The sequence below is a fragment of the Thalia democratica genome, chromosome 2 (assembly GCF_965202585.1).
Source record: "Thalia democratica chromosome 2, ktThaDemo2.hap1.1, whole genome shotgun sequence".
Lineage (NCBI taxonomy): Eukaryota > Metazoa > Chordata > Thaliacea > Salpida > Salpidae > Thalia > Thalia democratica.
In genome coordinates, this window is record NC_139166.1 from 48,979,841 (window position 1) to 49,007,122 (window position 27,282).

The 27,282-nt window shown below is 26.6% G+C and overlaps 1 protein-coding gene across 1 annotated transcript; it reads left to right on the plus strand.

Annotated features, from left to right (window-relative positions):
* Positions 1–1,012: 1,012 nt before the first annotated feature.
* LOC145829941 (asparagine--tRNA ligase, cytoplasmic-like) lies at positions 1,013–9,211 on the plus strand. Its single transcript, XM_082937829.1, has 12 exons — positions 1,013–1,094; positions 2,106–2,254; positions 2,318–2,401; positions 2,495–2,602; positions 3,002–3,080; positions 3,400–3,557; positions 4,105–4,326; positions 4,659–4,858; positions 7,354–7,583; positions 7,779–7,933; positions 8,135–8,266; positions 8,801–9,211. Exons 1-12 carry the CDS (start codon positions 1,064–1,066, stop codon positions 8,930–8,932), a joined length of 1,680 nt encoding a protein of 559 aa, XP_082793955.1. The 5' UTR covers positions 1,013–1,063; the 3' UTR covers positions 8,933–9,211.
* Positions 9,212–27,282: the final 18,071 nt, after the last annotated feature.

Sequence of the window (27,282 nt, forward strand, 5' to 3'; positions counted from 1 at the left end):
TAATTGAATTGAGATTTTGTTTGAAAAACTAATACAAAGTAAATAATTTTAAGTTTTGTAAGTTTTCAAATAGATAATAGTGTACTCTATAAACAAGAAGTTGGCTATAAAAACTGAAATCTTGAAAATTCATGAAGTTGAAAATTTAACCTTAAAATGTTAGAACTTGACTTTTTTTTTAATTTAAGAACAATTTTTCCTTGGGAAGTAAGTTAAAGTTTATACCAAAGTTTTCTATCTTTAATGATGAAAAACATTCATATAAACTAAGAAAACAATCTTCTGAGTATGTATTTAAAAAAAAAACAAAAAGTCTAAAACTGAACTATAACTTCAACTAGGTATTTTTTATTTTATATCAGTGCTATTGTTTTTGACATGAACTCTTATGACATGGACTCTAAAACTTGATTAAAGAAATTAGTACTGGTTGCATGGAATAAAACACATTTAAAGTAGCAGTACAATATCTACAGTAATTTAAAAGCATCAAAAATTTTTTGTTTAAGTTTAATTTTATACTAATAAAGAACAACAAAACTTATGCTTTAAAAAACCTGGAATAAAATCAGAAATCTTCTAAGAAAATTCCAAATAATCTATGTCCACAATATTAATTATCTATTCTACCCAATTCAATTGCAAATAAGTTATTAGTTAAATATGTGATAAACGTTTATTAAAAGTTTATTATTTTAGAGAGAAACAACTAAAGTGTTTTACTACAAATCGGATTTTCAAATTGTAAATCTTATTCAAATAGAATTTCTATTTATTTAAATAAACCTTTATTTACTTATTTGGCTTCAAAAGTATTTCATTTTTATAACCTTTTAAGGTATTTTAGTGGAGTTGATTTTTTAACTTAACCTCTTTAATTTGGTTTAAAATTAAAGTTTTTAACATAGATCTATTACACATAATATATTTTATCTGAACTAAAAATAAGTAATTGACTTTTCTTATGTTAGTGACTCCTTAAGTTTCATAACTAAAAATTTAATCAAATTTTGAGAAATAAATTTTTTAAGAGTTAATAAAGTGAAATCAATTTTTTTATAAAATGGAAGAACAAATGAAAAAGCTTGTTATCAGTAAGTGAAATTTATTATCAGCCAAGTAATTTTAAGCAGAAGAGTTAAAAATTAAAACTTAACTATTTTTATTTTGTAACTTACTTTAACTTCTTAACTCACTGGTTTAAAGGTTAATATTTTAAATTGCTTATGCTAGAAAAAACTAGGTACAGTAACCTCTCGCATCTTTACGCACTTGTGACGTTTCGCAATCTTGTTTAGTTACGCATTTGAGAATTCTAAATAATTCTAAAAACAAAATTTTTAATTTTTTTATTATTGCACCAAGTAGGTTTATTGTATGTTTTTAAATGCTAATTTACCTCTCTGTTTATTTAAACTTTGTAAACTTATGTTCCTTGACTAATTGATAAACATTTAATTATATCTAAGTATATCTAAAATTTTGTTAACAATAAAAGATTAAATTAAAATTTTAAATGAAATATGACTGTAAAAAATAATAAAATTATAATGAGATAATGAGAGTTTAAAACAAAAATATAAAATACAGCACTCATACCCTATATATAAATAAACATCTAAAAAAGAAATGTAATGAATCTTCCTTGCAAAAAGTAGCAGTGATACTTAATAAATATAGAGCTTACAATTAATACAAATCTCAATCTATTTAACTATTATTATCATTAAAATTAGTAAAAAAATTTCTACAAGTATTATTGTTTTATATAAATTTAAGTCCTTTATTTTTAATATATGTATAGTTTTATCTTTTATTTTCATATTTATTAATAAAGTAAACAAATTGTTAAAAGTGGCACTCCAGTCTGCTTTTAAATAGAAGCAATTTCAAAAAACAGCCATTATTCTAAGTATATTTGGTACCTCTCGTATCTTTACGATCTCTCATATCTTTACGCACTTTTTCTGTGGACACAATGTGCGTAAATAAGCGATAGGTTACTGTAATTGATTACTAAAAAAGTAAAGAAAAACAGTTGAAAATATAGCTAACTAATATTGAAACTAATTGTCCTCGTAAGAACTAAATAAAAAAAAAATTAGGTCCTGTATACACTAGTGAGAAATCAGGATGCGATGAAAGTGGAGATGGGAGTGAACTGAAGCCATTTAAAAGTGTGCTTTGCGCCATGATGAAGAACGAAAACCTCAAGCAAGAACAGTTGTATGTAGATAGCAAGGAAGAAGGCGAAGTATGTTGTTATAATATTCTTTGCAAGTGATTTATATTATGATAAGTTGTGCTTTATGTTCAGGTGTTTTCCCAAATAGCAAAAGCCCAATACAAAAAGCAGGTGAAAATTGCTAATGGTGAAAGAAAGAAGGTTCAAAAACAGGAAGTGAGTAAAGAAGTTGTGATATTAATATTGTGTTAGCATAAAACTTTTGATTTTGTGTTATCAATTAAACTGAACATTTGAATTTTGTTTCAGGAGAAAGAGAGAAAAGCCAGAGAAGAAGAAGAGAAAAGAAAACAAAACTTGGAGGAAGCAAAAGCTATAGAATTTGTTGAAGACTTGAGTCTCCCAAAAGCATTAAAAGTTTTAAAATTGAAATAATAAAATTGACTTCTGAATATATGACTTTAAAAATTCATTTTAATAGTTTCATTAAAAAATATTGTACTTGAAAGTAAATTAGCTAACAGTTAAACATTTCTCTACAGTAGCCATCGGAAATTAGTAATAGTTAACTTTTAAATTTAATTACTAAATAACGTATAGGTATTTACTTTTTTAATAACTTAATTTTAAGTTGAGTTAAAATGTAGTTGTTTATAGATTGTAATACTTGAAAATAAAAAAACTTATGTTAGATTTTTTTTAATCAAATTGTATTGCGCTTGATGAAACTGTCTTTCATCTAAATTATAAATTTTTAAAAATATTTTGATTTTTCAAAGTTAACTTATTGAAATATATTTTGTTTAAATAAAACAGGTCAAAATCCGAGATACTGCTGGTCATAGAGGAAAACGCATTCAAGTTTCTGGATGGGTTCATCGTTTGAGAAGACAAGGTTTTTTAAATATTACTGTGAATAAGTGGTTTATTTACCATATTATAAATATTATATTGAATAAGACTTTATCATAAATAAATATATCTTTCTTGGTTGAGTTTATTCACAATTTAATAACAAGAATGATAAAGTCTGTAATACAAAACATAGTTAAACTAGGTAAATACTTATACAATTAAGCTTACTTAAAAGAAGCTATTAAAAAATATTAAGAGATCAGTTGAAATATTAGTTTTAGGTTAAATTAGTGTAATTTTAGAAATATGCTTCCAAAGTTACAAAAAACATTTTTTAGTCTAACTACTTTATGTTGCAGGAAAAGAAATGATTTTTATTGATTTGCGTGACGGTACTGGTTTCCTACAAGCTATTGTTACTGGTGTTGCTTGCAAAACTTACGAAGCTCTAGTTCTTCAACCTGAAAGTTTTGTAGAACTCTATGGAACTTTGGAAGTTGTACCTGAAGGCCAAACCGTACGTGAATAAATTGTATTTATAATTGAAAACTAGAGAATATTTATATATTGAATATATTGCTCAAATCTGGCCAGGACACAGTCAGTTTTTGTTTGTGATTTTTGTCCGGCATCAAGTAAATAAAACAATCAATGGTTGTTTAAAAAAATCTACAACATTTTAATGCACATATAAGTTTAAAATGCTTTCAGGTTCAAAATTATATAAGCATTAAAAATTTGTAGATTTTTATAAGCAATTATTTGATTAATTCATTAGAATGATTTTAAGTTGTTAAAACTAAAAAATATACTAATTATAAACGTAGTTAACAAACAGCTCAAATTGTATAACAACAAAGTTTATTCAAATTACAGTTAAGTTTTTGCCTAATAAAAGATAAATAAAAAATGAGGAGACTAAATATTGAAATTTTGCATTTATGGTCAATATACTTATTAATTGTGTTTAGGTTTTTTTAATTTAACAAATTTAAAGTAAAATTAAAATAAATTTGGTATCATAAGTTAAAACTAAAATTTTACAAAAAAAAAAAAACAACTAGGCAATTGGCGGTCATGAACTCAAATGTGACTTTTGGAAGTTGGTTGGACTGGCACCTCCTGGTGGAGTGGAAAACGAACTCACAAGAGATTCCGAAGTTGATGTGCAACTGGACAAAAGACATTTGATGATCAGAGGTGAAAACACCTCTGCAATCATGCAAGTTTCATCGTGGCTTCTCAAAGCATTCACAGACCATTACTTTGCGAGAGGTTACAAACAGGTTTGTTTTCATGATAATCAGTTTTAGTTTAAGTATAACCAAACATTTTCAAGCATGTAATTTGTCTACCTATGAAAATATAAATTATTGTGTATATAATTAATTAGAAAATTAAAGTTTTATAAAGCTCCTTCGTTTACTTATTAGGTGATACTGATTATTTACAGATTACATAACAACATCAGCTTATTGGAAATTTTGTTATTTGTGTATAGAATGTATTATAGAACATAAATATATTTTCATAAAATTAAACAAAGTAAAATATTTAAATTAGCACTTAATTATTTTATAAAAAAAAGATAGCTATTTAATAGTTTGTCTTCAACTAGGTGCTCCCTCCCTGCATGGTGCAAACTCAGTGCGAGGGCGGTTCGACCTTGTTCAACTTCAGCTTTTTCGGTGAAGAAGCGTACCTGACTCAATCATCTCAGTTGTACTTGGAAACTTGCATCGCTTCAATGGGTGACGTCTTCACCATTTCGCCGTCCTTCAGAGCTGAGAAGAGCAGAACCAGAAGACATCTTGCCCAGTTAGTTTTTTTTTGCTTACTTTGAAAATTCTTGTTAAGTATCTCTTGTGTTAACAAACGTTTAAAGAAAAACTTTTTGTATGCTTTTTTATGCTTACTTAGTCAAAACATTAACTGAAAAATAATTATTTGTGAGGTTAAGTTTAATAAAAAAAACATAAGTCTCAAGTAGGTAAAGTTAAAAATTTAAGTTGTTAAAATGAATGCCGTAGAATTCTTTTTGACGTAATAGTTAACAATTTTTCCAAAAAAAGTAATTTTTGACAGTTTTGATGAGTTTTCTATTACAAAATTTATACAAGCTTTTTTAAGTAAAAAAAAATGTGTGAAAGTTTTTTGTTAGTTTTTAACGAAAATTAAATTAAAGAAGTGTTGAGTTTTTTATTGTGTATGTTTTCCCACGTTATTTATAAAAGTAAGAATTTGAGTTATTAACGTTAAAAAAAATGTAATCTTTTTTCAGGGTTGCCACTCAGTCAGGAAAAGTCAGGAAATCAGGAAAAGTCAGGAAAATTTTTAAAAAATAATAAAAGTCAGGAAAAGTCAGGAAATTTGATAAAATTTTAAAAAAAAGTCAGATTTCGTCAGTTTAAATTTACAACATTGCTTGTTTTCCAAAGCCTTCAAATGGTAAAAATTAATTAAAAGTCTTTTAAAGTCAGAAAAAAATTCCAAAATTTTCCTAGTACTAGTAATTCACAAAAATATTTAATTTTAATTCCATTTTCTTCATCTGGTACAAATTGGTGATATCCTTTACAAAACTGCAAAATTTTTCTATTAACATATTGAACAAGTACCCTACTTGAACAAGCAGATTTTGTAAGCTATGTAGTATTGAGGATCTGTAGCAAGGACACTTCCATAGTGAAACTGATATATACACAAAAGTTTATCTAGCATAATTTTGAAAATAAAGTGTTTTTTGTTTAAGTAAATAATTGAGTTCTTTATAACTAAGCAGTTAGTTTAGTATTTTATGTAACAAGTTAATGTGTACACTTTACCTCTTTATAATTTTTTCAAAGTTGTTTAAATTTATGAAATAAGTTATAAGAGAGGTATATGCCAAGATTAAGTTTACTTATATTTTGTATTTTTTGTAGAGTAACTTAAGTTTTTAAATTAAATAAGAGTATATTTATTTGTTACAAATGTTATACTAAATGACAAGAGGAAATATTTAATAAATAAGAATAAATGAGTGCCAAAAGAAAAGAAATAAAGCCCATAAGTTGTGGTTTGATTTTGAGAAAATATTCTCTTCAACAAGTGTAGGGGAAGCAGATGAGAGCAATTTAAATAAAATGAGGCAAATGATTGAAAATGAAGCGGAATGCAGTTCAGATGAAGGAAACCATATTTTCATTAGATGAAGAGGTTGAAGTGCTAATAAAAAAACGGAGAAAATAAATTTTAGTACATACAATTAAAAAAACAGTATTTGATTAAGTTCTTTATTGTTTTAATGTTTTAACTGTAAAAGTTCCTTATTGTTTTAAGGTTTGAGTTGTGAAAGTTCCTTTTTGATTCAAGGTTTTAATTGTAAAAGTTCCTTATATGTCGTTTCGTTTATTTAGATACATATATGCTAGGAAATTCTAAAAAATTGTGTTCTTTATTGTTTTAAGGTTTCAACTGTAAAAATTTGTTATTGTTATAAGATTTTAGTTGTGAAAGTTCGTTATTAATTCGAGGTTTTAATTGTAAAAGTTCCTTATATTATTATTATTATATATAGTCGTTTGTTTATCTAGGTACATTTATGCTAGGAAATGCTAAAAAAATGTGTCTTTTTTTCAGACAAGCTGTGTTTATAAGGTAATAATACAAGTATTTTGCTGATAGAGCTGTTTATTACAAACATTAATCATACACAGATGGTTCAAGTGATGTACTGGAAGTTTGATGATAGAATTCAGCAAAAAACTGTTGTTTTTAACCTGTATTAAAATAAGATTAAAAGCTTTATATAGTTTCAAGTGTTAGATTATGTATTTTAGAATAAGTTTAATTTAAGGGTTTCATTTAGAAAAGTCAGGAAAGGTCAGGAAATTTTTCTCAGCTTGATCAGTGGCAACCATGTTTTTTAAGTTTGTAACTGATTTTGAATGTTCATACTAACTTACAGCTTCATATAATAACTATTATACCATAAAATTTTTCTCTGTACCCAAACAAAGTTTAATACTGATGTATACAATTTTTTTTTGTTGAACAAATTATTTTGAACTATGTTTTTCTGATCATAAAAAAAAAAGATTTAAAACTAACTAAACTGTTAAGTACTTGATGAGTTAGTCTTATCAATTATAATATTTATACTTGAAATTGCGAGCTGCTTTAAAAGATTGAAGTACAAAATATAAGTTTTGAAATATTTAGCTAAATATTAGGTCGTCAGAAGTTGAGTTTTATCTTTTAAACCTAAAATTGGGCGATTTAGTTAGTACAGCTTGAATTACTTCGTTAATTACACATTGCAAAATTTCTAGATACACTCACGTCGAAGCCGAATGTCCTGACATTACGTTCGAGGATTTGTTGGATCGTTTGGAAGACCTCGTTTGCGACGTGGTTGATCGCTTGCTGGCATCTCCTGCTGGTGAGCTTATCAAAAAGGTAAACAAGCACGGGTTTCAAGCACCGAAAAGACCTTTCAAGAGAATGGACTACACGGATGCCATCAAATATTTGAAAGAACACAACATCAAGAAAGATGATGGTATTTATTTATATATTAAATATTGGTTAAATATGAATATATTACTCTAATACATAGAAATTAATTGGGTTTATATTTTGTACCAAGGAAAAAAATATAAAATAACCAGAATAATTTTTTTACTACTAAAACTGAAGTTTTCAGAAATTAATTATTTTACTTTTGCTGCGATTTTAAACAAGATTATTCCATCAGGTACATTCTATGAGTTTGGTGAAGACATTCCAGAGAAGCCAGAACGTGAAATGACTGACCAAATCGGCGTTCCAATTTTGTTGTGCAGATTCCCCGGTAACATCAAGAGTTTTTACATGCAGCCGTGCAAAGAAGACGCCAGACTCACTGAATCTGTTAGTAAATTTTTAATGAAAAAAACAAACAATAGTAGTTGTGATTTTTTCTTTACTTTTAGTAATTTATCAAGTGCAAATAAAAAAGTGAAATAAACTACAGTTTTTTATTAACCATATATAATTCTAAAGTTTGTTCGGCTTAACAAAATATATTCTAACAAGTTATAGTATAGCTATTGTGACACAATAACTTTTTAGGTGGACTTATTAATGCCAAACGTGGGCGAAATTGTTGGGGGATCGATGAGAATGTGGGACTACGAAGAACTCATGAAGGGTTATGAAAAGGAAGGAATCGACCCAGCCAACTATTACTGGTACACTGACCAGGTATGATAAACACTAATTTGTAATCTCCGTTTTTTAATCTTATGTGTACTATAAATTCTGAAGTGAAACTAATTTATAATGAAATACTTCTTTACTCTTGAACTGTTTTAAGCTTAAGTTGAAGTAATAATGCTATAAAATTTAAGTTTCTCAAATCGTCCACCTTTCTTGGTGATTTTTTACTTGTAAAAAATAAACAAAGCTTTTGTTTTAAATTTATTTATCTAGAGTCTTGACAAACAAATAAAGTAAATAAGTATAATTTAAAATAATGAATTTAAAATAAAAACTTTGTTGATTTTAAAGTAAAACTTTTTATATATTCAGTAAGCTTAAGTTAAGAATGTGCATAAATGTGGAAATTAGCATTCGTAAATAATGCATGCGTTTAAAAATAAGATTTTTTCCAACTTTTCTAGAAATAATATCAATTTTTTTTATAGCTAGTTAGTTGACAACATTATGACCAAAAACTAATTTCGCATTAATACAAATGGCTTTTGATAATTGCATTATTATTTATTAACAAAACAGCGCAAGTATGGTAGTTGCCCACATGGCGGGTACGGTCTTGGAATGGAGCGTCTTTTGACGTGGATCTGCGGTCAGTACCACATCAGGGACGTGTGCCTCTACCCCAGGTTCATTGGAAGGTGCACCCCCTAAGTTGCTACAAATTTGTATCTTTTTGTTTGTCAATTTCGATTGTTTAGTTAAATATTTATTGAACATTAGGTGATAACATTTAAAAAATTTATTTGATTTTTTTAATCACTAATACTAACAAGGTTTTACTAATATTGTTTTTATGTTTTTATAAAATGTAATCCAGTATAATAGTCAATTAAAATTTTTGAAATTCAATAGCAAATGACTAAGTTTTGTTAGTCGTAAATTATTTTGTTGAAATAAACCTTAAAAACTAGCTAAATTATTAAAATTAAAATTATAAACACAATAATATTTCAGATTTTTATTACATAAAAAAAAGTGAAGTTTAATAAGTATCTGTTGTACTAAAGTGATCCACGTAAAAACTATTGTAAAAAAATAAAAATTAAATCGAAACTATAAGAAAAGAATATTATAGTGAAATATTATAGTGAAACTTTTCGTGATTAACCACAGAAACTTCAGAAATGCAGTTTAACTATGCAATGAATTGGTGACTTATATATTAGTTATGTAATATAGAATAAGATAAAATGTAAACTATATAGTAAAAGCTATCAATCCGATTGTTTTACAAAATATTCTTTTAATTACAAATGAATTAAAGGAATAACCAAAGTTTCTATTAAGGAAAGGTTTTTGTGAGTATTTATGTACCATTTGCAACTAAGAATATATCAATTAAGATAACTCATTTTATTTTTAAAAACTTTTCCAAAGTACACATTTTTTTTTTCAATTGATAAATTAATTTGTTAAGTATTTAGAAAGTTGACAAATAAAAATAAGTTTTAAGTATTACGAAGTATAAATATATGAATTAAACAAATACAAATTTTAACGTGTAGTATACAAATACTAATATAATTTAATTAGTAAATTGTTGTTTTCCATTAATGTTATTTGCTTGTTTAACTTATTGCTTTCTTCCTCAATCAATTAAATGAAAAAGCAAAAGTATTGGCATTTTACTAATTTACTTATCTTTACTGAAGTTTTGTTTGCTACATAGTAAAATTCATATTTGTTGAATCCTATATTCATACGTTATAAAAATTTAAACTTGTTTTTGAGCTGTCTACTTACTAAAAAGCTTTCAAATATTTATTTATACTATTTAACACAGTTTTTTACCTCAAACTTAACTTTAAACTAAAAATATACCCAAAAAAGTGTACTTTTAAAAACCTGGAAGCAATTTTGAAAGCCTGGAGAAAATTTTCCAAAAGCATTCGGCAACCTTGTAAATTTATGTGTCCTTAGCTACAATTGCTATACAAATACTTACAAAAACTCTCTTATATTAAAAATCTTTTAAAGTTCTTCTAATTAATTTTTAAGTAAAAGTATGTTTTGTAAAGTAATTGGATTGTTAGCTTTTACTACTAAGTTACTTCTTTAAAAAAATTCAAAGTTACAGTTAGATAGTTCTATGCTCGTCAAAAATAATATATTTTAACAAGTTTAAAAAACATCGCTCTTAAAATATTTTCACTTAAACCATTTTTGTAGAAATTACTTTTATTATGCCTTAAAAGATGCCTCAACAAATTAAACTGTTTATTTTTTTGCAACTTAGCTATAAGACAAATTTTTATTTTTATGTATAGTATAGAGAAAAAAAAATTTTTAAATAAGATTAGTTAATTGTTAAAATAAAAACGTTATTTCAATTTTAAACACAAGCTACTTCAGTTTTATACAACTTATTAGCAAAATCACTCAAGGTAACTGAGCGTAACAAGAACAAACTTATGTATAAAGCACACTAAAACAAAGACGAACATAATGATGCAACAAAATCATATGAAGATAAATAAAAGTTGATATTGTCTGCTTGGGTTTCTCATAAAATTTCTTCTTTACGCCTTTTGTAGATAGAAGTTGTCGCGGTCATTTGCAAGCTCTTCCCATCCATCCAGAGCTGACAGTTAAGATCTTAGCTCGCGCATGCAAAAGTTTATAAAATCCAAAGTTGGGCGAACGCGATTGTATTTGCCAACAACCAACTCGCTGTACAAGGGACTTAAGAACTCAATCCTTCGACTAAGATTAATTTCTAACAAAGCCTGCGCTGAATTAGAATAAAATTAATGCACAGTAAGATAGCAAGCGGTAATACAATTTTTGGGTGAATGAATAACAAAAATTTAACATGGTTGAATAGCTGGGTTTCTTTTTAAAACTGGTTTTGTTTTTTTATCTCAGAAGTTGTACAATGTTAATTTTCTGCTTAAAGTTAGAGCTTGCATCAACATAGAAGCACCAAAAATACCGATTTATATATATATTTTTCATCTTATACGGCTGAGTTTCCTTTGAAAAAAAATTATTTCAAATCTCAAAAAGTGTTTGAATAGTTGCTATGGATTTATAAAGTTTTTATATCTTTTGAATGTCTGTTTTTTTTTATTGGCTCATATAAATTGGAAGTATTACAAAAAGAAAAGACTTTTTTTTTTAAAGTTTTTGTAGAATAGAGCACATACAACAAAGAAGTTACGGATTTTTTTTTCGTATAAAGTTTATTCCTAGGTGAGCTACGACTTCATCAACAAAGAATAAATATTGTAGTGATACTTTTTTCAATTTGAGCTTTGCTCTCAGTCTTGCAATAATAAAAAGCTTAACTCTCCAAAATTGACGATCGCTTAGATCTTTTGATTGTAACGAACCTTAAAGTTTATTGAAAGGAAAATACACTAAAAAAAATAAGAAAAAATCTATATTGTAACATTAAATACAGGTTATTTGTAATGTAAAACTAATTAATTAATAAAAAAGTGTATTTTAATTTAGTAATACAGTAACCTCTCGGATCTTTACGCACTCGTGACGTTACGCACTCTCGTTTAGTTACGCATTTCAGAATTCTATAAAATTCAGAAAATAAAAAATTTTTTTTTTTTAATTTTGCACAAATTAGGTTTAATGTATATTTTTAAATTAAAATATGTTTTTGAATGCTAACACACCTCTCTATATCTTTAGACTTTAGACTAATTGATAAACATCTAGTTATACCTCAGTATATCAGAAATTTTGTTAACAATAAGAGATTAAATCAAAATTCTGAAACAAACATGACTGTGTTTAATAATGAAAGTACAATGAAATAATGAGAGTTTAAAATACAAAGAAATAAAACAGCAGTCTTGCCCTATATATTAATAAACACCATTTAATAATTGTAAAGAAATGCTTAATTATAATTTGAATTTGCTAACTAAAATAGAATATAAATGTCACATACATAAAAACATAAAGATAGTTTCTACTTATTATTGAAATAGTGAAATTAATTATACTTGTATTATTATTATTTTATAGAAATTCAAATCCTTTTTTTTACTATATGTATAGTTTTATCTGTTGTTTTAATATTTATAAATGAAGTAAACAAATAGTTAAAAGTGGGAAAGTGCCCAGTCTGCTTTTAACTAGAAGCAATATTAAAAAACAGCCATTATAGTGAGTATATTTGGTACCTGTCGTTTCTTTACGATCTCTCATATCTTTACGCACTTTTTCTGTGGACACAATGTGCGTAAATAAGCGAGAGGTTACTGTACTACTAAATACGTATTTAATACTTACTAAATTATTTTTCAACTAACAACTTTAGAATAATATTGCCTTTAATTTGTTTGAAATTACTTTTAAAGTTTCAATGTTTTTGTAGAGATAAGTTATTATATTTATTTGGTTTTTAAACTTGGTTTTTGAAAAAAAACTAATTTTTTACAATTAAAACTGTTTTAAAAATGAATTAAAGTCTAAATTAGTTTGATTGAAATCTCACAAAACAAAAGTAAACCGTTTCTAAAAGCAGCTTTAGTTTTTTGATAAAAAATCTACTTTAATTAACCACCTCTGTTACATACATATACTATACAGTCAGTATTTTGATAATTGTTTGTTGAAGTTTCTTCGAAGTAAAGGTTACAATGTTAATTATAATAAGTAAAGTCTAAAATATATAAACATAATATCTAAAAGTATAGCAAACTATTTGATAAGCAAGAACAAAGTATGTTGATATAACTTCATGTTTATATCAAAAATTCTTTTAATATTTTATTCCTGAAAAGATATAAGCTTGACAACTTTATTTATAAAATGAGTATTCTGGACAAGAGTTTTAGCTTCTTAAAATAACTAATTTTCTTGACAGGTCATTTTTCCACAGAGGATAAATTTTGCACGAATTGTAAGGGATAACAGTGATAATTAAAAATATTTTTTAACTAGAACGGGTAAGGGTTAGGGGTAATAATAAAAATAAAAGTTTAAACCCGTACTAAACTGACGCAGTACGAAAGTGACTTGGTGCGAAAGTGCTCCTTCGTGCATATTTGACACCTACCCATATTTTTGTATGACTTCAGTCAGTAGCTTTAGAAAAAAAGATTAAGCTAAATAAGTTTCAAAGTTGCATATAGATAAATAAAATTTTCGTTAGCCTCAAAAAGTTAACTTATAAAAATTGGATAACTGAATTTGAAGGATTCTTAAACTTGGTTTTATTAAAGACCTTAAAAATGGCTCAAGTCTTTAGAGCCAAAAACTTTTTTTATGTTATAAGTAATAAAAACTTTCAAATATTAAATTTTTACCACACCATACATAATAGAGTTTCAAAAAACTTAGCATAATTTTAAGAAAATAATCGCCCATATTTATTTGAAATCGCCCCTTAACTCCTTGCTAACTGTAAACTAACTATGTCGTTCCTTTACTCGTTGTTGCCCAACATAGCCAAAATCTCTCTCTCTAGTTTAGAAACCAACCAGGTAGGTTTTTCTGATGATATCTGATGTAGTGTTTTGATCCTAAATATATCTTTTAATTGCCGCAAGGTATATTTGATTTTTCGAAAATAGGTTAAGGAACTTCGAAACTGAAAATATTCAAAAAAAAAAAAAAAAATTGTCTCTGTTTTTTCAATACTCTATACCAAATTTTCCCAAACTTTTTTCATTAGGTCCCTTTAAAGAACTTGAAGAAAGCTATAGCCTTTTCAAATAATATTTATCTTTATTTTAATCTTAGATACGCCTAAGACCTTTATATACAAAAAATAATAGAAAAATACATATACATGCTCCTATTATAGATATGAGCTTGTGACGTGGCACATGGAAGTTCATGCTCTAGCTCTTTTGCCGATAATTTGTTTGATTATATTGGGACAACAAAAAATGTTTAATATAGAAAAAATTGGTACATAAATTCATTTTTAAGAATAAATGTTTAAAAGTCTTTGCACTTTTCAAAGTATAAAACTAGGTTACAGAAAATTCTATTTCGGATAACTTAAGTTCTGAAAATTCAAAAAAAAAATCAAGGAGCCATACCTCAAAAAGTTCTATAATCTTGAAAAAAAAGCGGTTGTAGATCTTATTAACAAGGATAAGATAGTTAAAAAATTGCAAAAAAAACTTTTATTATAGAAAATTTTCCGAACTTCAAAAAATTATCATATCTTTATACTTAATTAAGCCATATCTCAAAAAGTATTTAAAGCTTTGCCAAAAAATTCGTTTTTATAAAGGTTACAACCGCTTTTTTTACTTTTTGAAAATATAAAATAAAATAATTTCTTTTTCTTTTACTAACTAAACAATTTTCCGTGTGTTAGCTTCTTAACACACAAAAATATATGTTAGTTTAATAAAGAAAAATCACTCTGAATCATTGCCTCGTAAACATTTTGTTTTAAAGAATTTGAATTTTCAGAATTTGATTAGTCCGAATTGAATAGTCGTGTACCAATAAAACTAACAATAAAATATAATATATACTGGGTGTTTTTACAGTTATACGTGAAAAAGTTTGAGATAGTTTTTATTTAGCAGCACGAAAGAATTAAAGAAAAATTGACTTTTTAAATAACTTACTTTCTTTAGTTATAAAGAGTATCCTGGACAAGACGTTAAAAGGTACCCAAGTGGTGTGCGACTCAATAACCGAAAGGTTTTTTCGCGCACCAGGTCAAAGGACCGAATATTTTGAGCGATTTTATTTTTGTCGTTCAATAAACAACAGTGTTACTTTGGTAAATATATAAGATTTTATTTTTATTTTAACCATTGATCATTTACTTGAAACCTTAAGTGTTTGCAATGAAATCAAATACTAGTTATTATAAAATAGTTTAAATTTAAATGTTTGCAGTATACTTTATTTGAATAATTTAAACACTTATCGCTAGATTTGAAGTAAACAATTAAGATTAATGTCATAAATAAAACAATGATAGTTTTGTTTGTTAGACATTTAAAAACAAAATGACTAAAACTGATAATAGTTAATTTTAAGTTAACATAATTAAGTTTGTTAACTACATTTTACTTAAGTCAGTTAATTTACGTTTATTTAGCTTTGTTACTTATACTAAGTCAGTTTAGCTATTAAAAAGATTAACTTTTTAGAACACAGCGGTATAACTTTCCACTGAAACTGACAAATTTACTATAGGAAACAGTTTATTTCATTTAAAAGAAATTATTAATGTAATACAATTTTTTTACAGCTCTATGTTTAAGGAAAAATAACCAATAAAAATAAGAAAGTAAAAAGTTAAATAAAAACTGCCTTCAGTACGTAAGCCCTTTGTTAGCCTAATGGCGTCCACTAAAAACTTAAAAATTGTCGGTCAAAAAAATATTTGGTACGGAAAACATATTCATTACTTAAAAATTTCTTCAGATTAGTATTTCTATTACGCTAGAAACATAAGCTTGAGTTTGAGTGGATATACTAAAGTGGATATTGGCCAATTGCAGGAGGATGCTACAAATTTTCTACTAGTGTTAGTCAGCCTGTAAGTCAAATTTAGCAGTTTTTGTCTATGGAGTTATTATCACAAATGAATTGAGGTGTTCTAGTATTATGTCATTTTAAGATATTACATTTAAAATATTGTTTTTTAAAAAAATTTAAAAGAAAAGAGAGTCTTAGATAATAACGATCTGAATCAATTTGTTTATAATAAAAAAAGTTTGGTATGCATATCATCTAATTTACGTATAAAAAATTATAAGTTAATTTTTCAATTTTAATTTGACTTATCTTTAATTTTGTATTTAGTTTACATCTTATCATAGATGGTAATTAGTCTAATTTATAACAAAATCTACATTTTATATAAAAAAATTTTGTTAAAAAAAATGTACTTTTATACAGTAAATGTTATTTAATAAGTTTTCACAACAAACTTTTTAATACTTTTTGTTAAGGTTACTGAGAATTTATTGATCTAATACAGCTATTTGTTTTACATTTTTTATTTAAAACGATGGACCGGATGGTGTCAGCAGCTAGAAAAAGAGTTTTCAAAATGAGAAGCATTTCGCTTTTGAATAAGCTAGAAGAATTAAATCAAAGCATCATGGTTGCTTACGTGAAAGTTTTCTATGCTTACTTCAAATTTATGCTCTATATTTACAGGAAACACTTTCAAAACGGTGATGACGTCAATCAAACGTCTTTGATTTTAAGAAAACTTCGTGACGTTGATGACGAGTACAAAAAGTTTCATGCGGATCACCCATATGTAAAGCTTTTGATGAGCCGACTCACCCTGTTTTGTGGGTTTTCTCAAGAAATCCGCCCTTCCAAGCAAGTTCGCATGCGCCTGTCAGAAGAAGCCGGCTCGTTTGTTCCACAGTCCGCACTGTTGGAGGTGTGCGAGTATTCGAGATGTTACCGCGATCTGTGCAAAATCAGATACTGCAACGAGATGGCTCGTGATTGCCAATTCAAACAGGTAGATGATTTTATCAACGAAAAACGCGGAATGCTCTGTCTGACGAGCCTCGACGTAGATGGTCACAGGGACATGCTTAAAGAAATAAAAACTATTGAAAAAACAATTGAAGAAAACCTTCACCTGGTAGCTGCTTTTAACGCATTCAAAACTGAAGTCAGCACACGGTTTGATGCGTACAGAAACGGAAGGTTCACGAAAAGGCACGTGGAAAGTCTGAGAAGCTACCGGTTGCAACAAAGCAGTGCTGAGTTGGAGCAAGACTGCTGCACGATATGCACGGAGTATTACAAGGTAGGCGAGAAGGTGATAAAGTTGAATTGCGACCATGTTTTCCATCGTCCTTGTCTGAGCGAATGGTTGTTAGTTGGCACCAGATGCCCGAATTGCAACTACGATTTGTGCTGATTTTGTTTTGGATTTTTATTAAATAATTAAAATGTTTCAGTTGAGCTACAAGAACATTTGAGAAAATATTTTTTGACACACTAAGTATTTTTATTTTAAACTGGCAAATTAATGTTTTTAGTTTAAAGTTGTTAATAATGATAAATACTTCTAAGACTTCAATTTCATTCTATCAACCTTTAGAATTTTTTTTGACAATAAAGTATGGGTAGATAAGCAACAAGAAAAGATAATTTTAGTATTACACGTTTTCTTAGCCTATTAAAAATTTTAAGTACTCGTAGCCTACTTATAAATATACTTCAAGTGTTATTTGTGAGTATTTTTTCTTTTTATAGTGTAGTTAAGTCAAGTTAGTTAACATGTCCGTTGGTACAATAATTTAGTTAAAATTTTAAGTACAACGACCTTTATATTATACTACATTTACAAATCATTGCCAGCAAAACTATTCTTCAAAAATAAAAGCTTCACTATATTGTAACCATGGTTTATAAGTTTTAAAAATAACTTAAATGCTAAAAACATACTCAAAAAGGGGACGATTCAAATATGCAAGAAGGATCATTTTTGCACGAGAGTAAAAAGAAAATATATAAAGTAAAATAATAAAAACAAGAAGAAATAAATGCTTATAAAAAATAAATTGATAAAAAATCTAAAAAGAAGAAAAAAATTTACCGACCAAGGATAAGTGTTAGGGGTAACAAGGATAAGCAAAAAAAAAAAACCCGTACAAAAGTGTTTTCGTGCAAAATTGTCCCTTTGAGCAAAAGTGAATACTTGACACCTACCCAATCAAAATAGTTACAATACCTAATAATTTGAGTTTTACTTGAAAAATTTTAATACAAGTATACAACATAGAAAATATTAAGCAAAAATAAAATTTACTACAAAAACATATGTACTATACTACTTATCGTTTAAGCATACTTTTGAGGCGTTGATTTCTAGTGTACATAGCATGATTTTATAAATACTAGGTATGTTAATAAAAAGTAAGATGTTTAATATAGAAAGACCAAAAAACTTATGCTTAAACTGGCAGTTTATGTTAATTTGAATAAGTATTACTTGAACGCCAAACTGATTTTTTTATATTTTAAGCATAAGCATTAAGCAGTAAAACTTAGTTCAATAATTAAAAAAAAAATTAAAGAAACTTAAATTGAAATTGATCAAAGTACAATAATTAACTCTTAAAAATCATACTAACTTTTAAATACAATAAATGAGCGGCTAAATTTACATGATTTAGGGTCGCAGTTTTACCTTTTGCGGGCCGCATTCCATTAGAAATAAAAACAAGCTCACGTCATGCAGTTTGCTGACCCCTGGTGTAGCTTGAAATAGTTTCGTGATGCTTTTATGAGGGTCACTGGCCGCTTAACCCTGTTTTTTAGACCACTGTTTATGTCTATACTATATCTTAATTTTTAAGAAAATGAGAAAATGATAAAATTTGAAAGAAAATTGTAAAAAAAAGCATATAGGTAAATTAGGTGTTTTTGTGTAGTCTACTCAGGTTTTGAACTGAAAATAAAATTAGGCAATATTTTAGGTATTTTTTAACTAGAAAATGACCAGAGCTTGCCGCACTTTAACTAACCTAACTTCTAAACTACCAGAAGCAAACAAAAGCAAAACTAGTTTAAAAAAATGAAAGATAATACTACCAAACTATGTTTAATATACGGTTTGACTATATAGTTACTATATTACTATATTATAGTAATATAGTTACTATATTACTATATTATAGTAGTTAAAGAAATCAATCTCCCCTTGAAAAACGTTTTGTTTACCTAGTTTAGTTAGAAGGTGCAATTTAACCTAGTTTAGTATTACGAATATAACTAATTTTAATTTTTCAGCACTAACTAGTAAGAAAATGCTATGAGTGGTGACTTCAAGAGAAACATGCATTATTAAGTGATTTTATTATTATTACTTTTTAAATCATTTTCTTGGTAACTGTAAACAGTAAAAACTATTGGTCACGATCTTTTACAGTAAAACAACAATGATAGAATTTTGCACAAAAATTTTTATAGCTCGCTTTTAATTATATGCTACTAAAAGAATTATTAGACATAAATATATAATGTCATAAACTTTTTTTAGTTGAAAGTCTACAAAAGTTAAAAAACAATGTTACTTGAAAATGATTACTTGTGTAAGATAATTGTCTAAAAATAATTTAGTTTAATATCTAGGACTGCTTAAGCCAAGAGTCGGCAAACTGCGGCCCTATGTTTACTTTTAAATTAACAACATCCTTTAAAAAAAAATAAAGAAAAAATATAGTAAAAGCGTACAATTAGGTACTTAACTTATTAAGTACTATTATTTACAATTTAAATTACTTAATATTTGAATTAGAATCGATTTTCAATAATTAATGAAAGTGTTTTAGTTTAAAGAATTGAGATAGTCATTTTAATGGTTTTTTAACCATAGTTTTATTAAACTTTTTTTAGGGATAAAGCAACAATTTATTGTTGGTAACTAAATACTTTTAATAACTGCGACTTTCCGAAAACTTTTCCTATACAGTGCAGCCTGCGAGCAACTTACTCTAGAAAAACTGGTCTGATACTTATAAAAGGTTGCCGACCCCTTGTTTAAATCATTCCAGTATATCTGCTTAAAACAAAAGTAATTCACGACTTAATAACATTTAAAGACTTTATTTAAAGTTTGTACGTTTTAATTTAAACTGTCTTTTGTAGAAATATCAACTGAAGATCTCGCCTAATTTAAAGGTAAACAAAACATTTTTTATGTAAACTGTAACCTTTTGCTTAAAGTCTATTCTACTAAATATATCAAAAACTTATCCAAGTTATTTTAAACTAAGAAAATTATTTTACATTAACCGATTTTATTTTTTTTTAAGTTGATTATAAAAATGCTACTTCAGTAAAACTTAGTTCTGAAAAGTTTGTATTAGTTTTGTTTAATGCTCATAGTAAATAAAAATGACTTGAAGTATAACGAATCGAGCTACAGCAAACAAAACTTATAAGTGCTTTTATTACCAAGATAATAATTAACTAAATGCACTAAAAATTGGAAAAATAAAAAACAAACAGATGTTTAAGCAGTTTTTTTTTAATTCGGTTTTAAGTAATACTCCCATTATAGAAAATTTATATTAAAAGAAATAAAAGCTTTTGAAAAACTATCTTTTATTTGAAATTTTAGCAAACTAACTTTCTCTAGCTTTTAAAGAGTTGATTATAGAAGTATTTTTGACAAAGTTTCGCCTGAAAGAAAGCTTTTTTCGTTATAACTATTTTTTTGTATTGAATTTCGTTAAAAAAAGGTATAATTATTTATAAGTAGGGAGTTAGTCTAGTACAGGGTTTCCTAAACTTTTTTCAAATGGTCCCATTTAAAGAAATTAAAAAAGCTATGGCCCCTTGTACTAAGATAACTCACAAAATACCATATCAAACACCTAGGACCTTTTTATTTTTTGCTCTAAATCAACTACTACAGAATATCTAGTATAAGTTTCAAACTATGACTTCATGGCCGACTTGTGGCTCCTTTACTGCTCATGGACCCCAAGAAGGCCACTTTGGGAAACCCTGGTCTAGTAGTTAGCTGTATTTGATCATTATTAAATGTATGTTTTAAAATTCAAAAATGCAACATGCTATGAAAAATAAGTGTTTACTAGTGTGGTGTATGTTGTTTTTTTTTTAGTTAGGTTTTTAAAATCGGTTAGACAACGTATAATTGTTCTAAAGTAAATTTCAAAAACTTATTTTAAGTTAAACTGTTTATTATATAAAAGTTTATACAAAAAACAAAGTTTTCTTTGATCTTATAAAGAAGCTTACTCTATAATTTGCATTTAAATAACGCAATTATATGTTTTAACATTAAGTAATAACTACCCAAAAAAAGTATACTCATCTAATGTTCTTATAGCACATGCATCTCTTAAGCAAATATTTCTTAAAATATACTATCTTAAAATAAACAAATAAATTTGTTTGTCTTTTTACAACGAAGAGTTGCTTAAAAAGCTTTACAATTTTTTTATTTTTGTAAATTTTATTTTTTGTATTTTGATAAGAAACTTTAAAACAAAAGCTACTTAACATTTAAGTTCGTTTTATTTTAAGAATATTCTAAAAATATTATTTTGTTTCATTTTTTATGACTTCTAATTCTATTTTATTAAAAACAAACATTTAGTTTATTTATACTTGTTTGCATATTAAAAATATTAGTTTTTACAACTATTTTTAAAGATTAAAGAATATAAGTTATTGAATCTCTGCCTCTTGAATTTATAAAATGCTTTTATCAACCTTTTTAAATAATATACTTTAGCTGTCAACAGTTGTTCAAAACTAGAATGTCATATGAAAAGCTTTTAAGAAAGTCATTCGGATACTTAAAGCATCCTAATTTATATACTATTCGGCATTTAAAGAAAACCGATACAAAAGAAGCTACTAAAATTATCAGCTGGTTTTTTAATGAGTCATACGTTCATGAATCTATGCGTTTAAATAGATTATCTTCACAAAGAGCAGCAGAATTTTATGTTGAATCTTTTGCATTTAACAAGCAGTCTGTCGGAATAATTGAAAATAAAACTAACAAATTTGTAGGCATTGGACTATTTGATATAATAGACTACGGAAAACAGCTTCAAAAAATAAAGCCCCCGGATGAATTAAAATACCATTTAAGCTTACAAAAGTTTGCTGAAGGGAATGTAATAACTGGAAAATCTCAAGACTATGGAAAATTTATGAGCATGAAAATGCTTTTAGTCTATCCTAAGCATTCAGCTTCGGGGATTGGTAGAGAAGTAGTGAATTATGGTGTTGAAGTCGCTAAAATGGCAAAATGTAGACAAGCTGGAGCAACTGTTTCTACTGACATATCTTTAAAAATGTTCAATAATTTATATTTTAAAACCTATAGGAAATTTCACATAGACAGTTTCTCATTTCCACAAACAGGTTTTAAACCATTTAGAAAAATAGATCAAAAAAATAGAAATTATTACTATATTGTTAAAGATCTAACTTGACTGTTTTAACTTAAAGAAATTCTTTATTTATTGTTGAAAAAAACCTGAAAAGTCTTTTGAAAAAAGTAAGCTTCGTGTTTTTGGAAGTACATAAATAAACTTGTTTCATTGATTAATTAGTAAAAAAATAATTACAGAGTTATTTCGTATATTTCTTTGAAAAACATACTTTTGTTATATTTAAAAGCTATGACTTTTTGTACAAGATTGTTATTCTTTGCGATCTTCTAGTTAAATGTTCTAGGTTTTACAACGTTTTGAAACTACTAAAACATTTTTCGCTAAAATCTAAAAGTGTTTTTTTTTTAATATTCTTAATAACTACAAATAAAAGTAATGGGAAAGTATGTGAGACGCTGTTGTAAAAATGGAAGTGATTGTAACTTTTACAGTGCATAGTTTATCATAAATAAATGCTATAGTAATTATACTTTGCTTTTTTATAGTAATAATTTTATTGAAAACAAAAACGAAATGCTCGAAAAAAATAGTCTAAGGACATGGTATATAAAAAGGCCTCTTGGTAATTGGAATCACAAATTACACGCTAAAATTAATTATTTTAAATTGTAAATAAATAGATTTTAAAGTTGAAAAATTAAACCAAACAAATAAAAACTCTCACAACAAATTTGTATTGAACACGATATAAATTATCACTCATAAATTTCGGTCAAATGACCTGGTGTATAGAAAAACCTTTTAGTAATACCAAGAATTTAGTTTATTTTTTTTCTTCATAAAACAAAATGAAAAAAATTATCATTTATATAAGCAACTTGTATTTTTACTAAAACAATATATCAAGAAGAAAATAAAATTCCAAAACAGAACTTATATTTTGCTCATAATAACTTATCATAAAAAAAATAATGGCATTAAGTGGTAGAATAATTTTTGCTTCAAACAGCAAATTAGACCTATTGACTTGTTTTAAATTGCATACAACTGTTAACGTATATATATAAAGAAATATATACATATATATTTATCTAATTATATAAAAACAATAGTTTAGATAGCTATTTCGTACATGAAGTTTTATATTTAATGTACGAAACAGCTGTCTAAACTATTGTTTTTACATAATTAGATAAATATTTAGCTCCAATTTAGTTTGTCGAGCACTATAGACAAAAACTTTTTATAAAATCTTTTAGAATTAAAATACACAAAATAAACTTTTGCTTGGCACAGCTTTTTCTGCGTTTAATACACGTCTTCAGCCAAGTTTTATTCAATGAAAAGCAAAATTGTAAGTACAGCAATAAAAATATACAAAAATAAGTATTACGTAATAATAGAATAGTTAGTTGATTTAGACAAAATTATTAACAGAGTTTTTAGACAAATTGTTTTCGATAATGTATACAGCCAGTTTGTAATTCGTTTTTTTTTGTTTAGAGATTCATATTTTTTAACTTTTAAGATTTCGATTTTTTCCGCATTGCACAATTTACATCCGTTTTTTAAACTGTATTTATTTTTTCTTCTTGTTAATATTTCCCACTGAATTTTAAAATTAACTTTGTTATTTTTTAGTTTCCAAATGTACTGCGATAAAGTTGTCGTATTTCTATGTTTTTTGTGTTTGAAGCTGTACTTGTGCTTTGTGTAGCGATTCTTGAACGATAGTCCAGTAGAGCCAACATAAAACTTGGTCTGGTTTTCAGTTATGACTGTCGCTTTATATATAATTTTTTCCATTAGGCAACTTCCATTTACTGGGCATTCATGATTTTTGCAGTCACACATTCGCCTCTCTTTGTGCTGCGTGTCTAACATCTTTCGATTGTGTGCCATTGTAAGTTGTTTTATGTTTGGCATGCAGGAATAGGACGCTTTTAGTATCTTCCTTTTGAAAACTTTACAATATGGATGGTCTTCAGTAAAGTTTTTGTCCACAATCTCTAGGAAGCACTTCCCAACCCGCGTTGCCACACTTTTGCAGAATGGACCATTGAAACATAAAATATTTCTTCTCCTTCTTTTCTTGTTCTTACCCTTCTCGTTTTTGTGGCTATAGGCTAACTCGTGATCGTACCCATTTTCTCTTATAGCTTCCTGGTATTGTTGAGTTGTTTCCTTAAAAATGTTTTTGACTGCTAGAAATTTTTTAGAGGCGGTTATTCACTGCGACCGGTATGTGTTTTAACACATGCTCTGGATGGTTTGACTTGCTATTCACATAAACCGTATGCGCATTTGATTTTCTATACAGCTTATGGCTTTCATTTTGAAGATCTAAAGTTACATCTAAGAAGTCTGTTACAAACAAATTGGCTTCGATGGTAACATCAAAACCAATGTTTTTAAAAACTTTTCTTAGATGTTTGACTTTTCACTCCATATCTGGCCCCGGTAGAATGTCCACCACTGCTAAACCATAGTCACGGTGTATGCCAAAGTTACCATCTCAACAGATCTTTTCCTTCTTCAATATACCTAAAATATATAGGTCAACCAGTTCGCAAACTTCTGCGCCATAGAAGCTTCCCATTAGTAAATCAAAGCTGTTCTAGTTATGCTTTTTCGACCATGGTTCACCTTCGTGGAACAGTACTGATTTGCAGCAATGTCTGATTAGCTCTTTTTCATTTTTCGTGATTTCAGTTAGGCCATAAGCAAAATTGAAGGAGTTTTCCAAAATTGTTGCTGAGATGGCTGGATAAAAGCTAACTATATCAAATTTGATAAACTTTGAAGTCGATTTATTACTTAAGTTATTGAACCAGTTCAATACCTCATAAGTATTTTTCCATTGTATTAAATTACTTTTTGACCTTATAATATTTCCAGCAGGTTTACCAATAAAAGTTTTTGCCGGATTAATTATTCTACAGCTTAGTTTATTTGGGAAGTTTGGTTTTTGATATTTTAAAGTAATATTCACTTTACTAATAATTATTACTTTTTTATAATTAATTTCTTATATTTATCCGGACTAATATTGTATAAGCTGTGAGATTTATCTGCAAAAACAAAAACTTTTTTGGTGGATCTTATTTCCTTTAAGTCTTTGTTAAGTTTTCGGGTAAAATAGTTTTGGTATTTTCGGAATTTTAAATTATTTATTAACTCGTAAAGGTCGTTTCCAAATTGGTTAAGAGTTTTTCCTCGGGAGCTCGTGTTTTTGTTGGAAATAAACCGTCATAATCTGAAACTTAGCTTCTGTGTTTTCATCCCTTAAATGAAATGCTTTCCATCTCATTTTAGTTATCAGTTTATCTACTTTTTCGTACATTTTAATTTTGAACTCTTTACTACTACTACTTATTGGTATGCTCTTTAATGAATAATCTAAGTTTATAGGTTTTAAGTTGTGTATACTTTTAATCATCTTATTAACTTATCTATTTATATATTTAAGGTTATATATAATATATTTATATAGCTGTAACAGGATAGACCACGTAAGCAAAAAACATACTTAAAATTAATTTCTACAATAGTTTTCTCGGTAATTTTAAAACAAACATAAAACTAAGATATTTATGTTTATGTTTTAACATTTTTAGTCATTTCACATTTTTTAATCAATGATTTTAGAGCTTATTAAACATACCTGTAAAAAAGAAGTACTAATTGAAGTCTTAGTGATACTCTAAAGATAATAGTACTTGCTGCAACCTAGACTGGATCAATCCCTTAGAATAGAACTTACATATTTAGCATGTAGCAGTGACTTTCCTTAGTAGTAGTAATTGTCGATACAATCCATAAAAAAACCTCATTGTAACCTATCTGAACATTAAGCATTCCATTGTTCTTTAAGTAAAAAGTCTCTCAGATCAATCTGGTACCTTACAAAGTTATCCTGATCTTTTAGGTCATAAGGAATATTATTCCCTTATGTGCTATAGATATATGTCAATCTCTAATACAGGTGGATAAGAAAAAAATTCTTTAAGAACATCTTTTTGAGTGTTTATGTACGTTATCTACATTTTTAAATTAGTTCTTGAAATTTAACGGTAAAAAGTCATGTTAGTAAAGATTTAAATAAAAAACTAAACTGAATGCAACACTTAATTAGAAATAAATTTACACAAGTAAAATTGTACTTAAAATTGAACTAAATGTTACTAAAAATAAAAACTATACCATAATAAATTTTATTAAGTCAAAAATTATAAAACAAAACATAGTTTGTAACAATTAAAACCTATGCGCTTAAATAAAATACAAATTTTAACTTTTTACTAACACTTTATTTTTTTACAAATATAAGTTACGTATCTACAAATTTAACTTTTATCAAAAATGCAATACTAACAGACATATGATACACTAGAAATGTTTAATAATTTCTTTATATAACATAAATATATGCTAAACTATTTTCAACTTCAATTTTTATCAGAAATTACAGCTATGTTCTAACTATACAACTTTAAACTAAATTAGCATGACTATTTTATCGACATTTAATTAGTAACAAAACTTGTCTTGAAAAATCTCATCATAATAAACTTGCTTTAATTTGCAAAAATAAACGAAAATTTTTGTATTTTAAATTATACATTTATAAAATAATGTTATCTTTTTTCAACTATCAACTTTTATATCTGAAAAAATTACATATTACAAATTCTATCTGACATTAAAGACTTTTTAAAAGTGTGTTGAATACTATACAAAAAAATAACTACAAGCTAGAATATTTTTTAATTTAAATACTACTAGAATTTCTCTAAAAACCAGAAATTTCTAAACTATAAAAAAAAAAAGCTTTTTGATTTAGAAGTCAATTACATAGTACTTAAATTTAAAAAGAAATATATATCTGGTGTTTTGCCAGTATAATAGTTTAAGCTCTTTTTTTAAATTTAGTCAACAACTGTTGTAACTTAAACAACAAATTGTATCTAGCAGAAATATTTTTTCCTCATCTAGTACTTATTTTAATCTTTTGTGACATCAAAAATCTTCTTTGTTTTGTATACACTGTTTAAAATAACTTTGAAAACTACAATTACAATTTAAAAAGCTAAAATTTATTATCTTTCATGAATAGAAAATTTAAACCGTGCCTTACAGGACATACTAAATGTATTTTTTTAAAGAGATTACATAAAAATCAAGTAAAAGCTTTTAAGA

Bases quoted from the DNA above. Each gene is read 5' to 3' on its own strand.
- LOC145829941 (XM_082937829.1), top strand. From the start codon at position 1,064: ATGGAAGAACAAATGAAAAAGCTTGTTATCA. The intron at 2,255-2,317 runs GTATGTTGTTAT...CTTTATGTTCAG, and splicing joins ATAGCAAGGAAGAAGGCGAA to GTGTTTTCCCAAATAGCAAA. The intron at 4,327-4,658 runs GTTTGTTTTCAT...GTCTTCAACTAG, and splicing joins TTGCGAGAGGTTACAAACAG to GTGCTCCCTCCCTGCATGGT.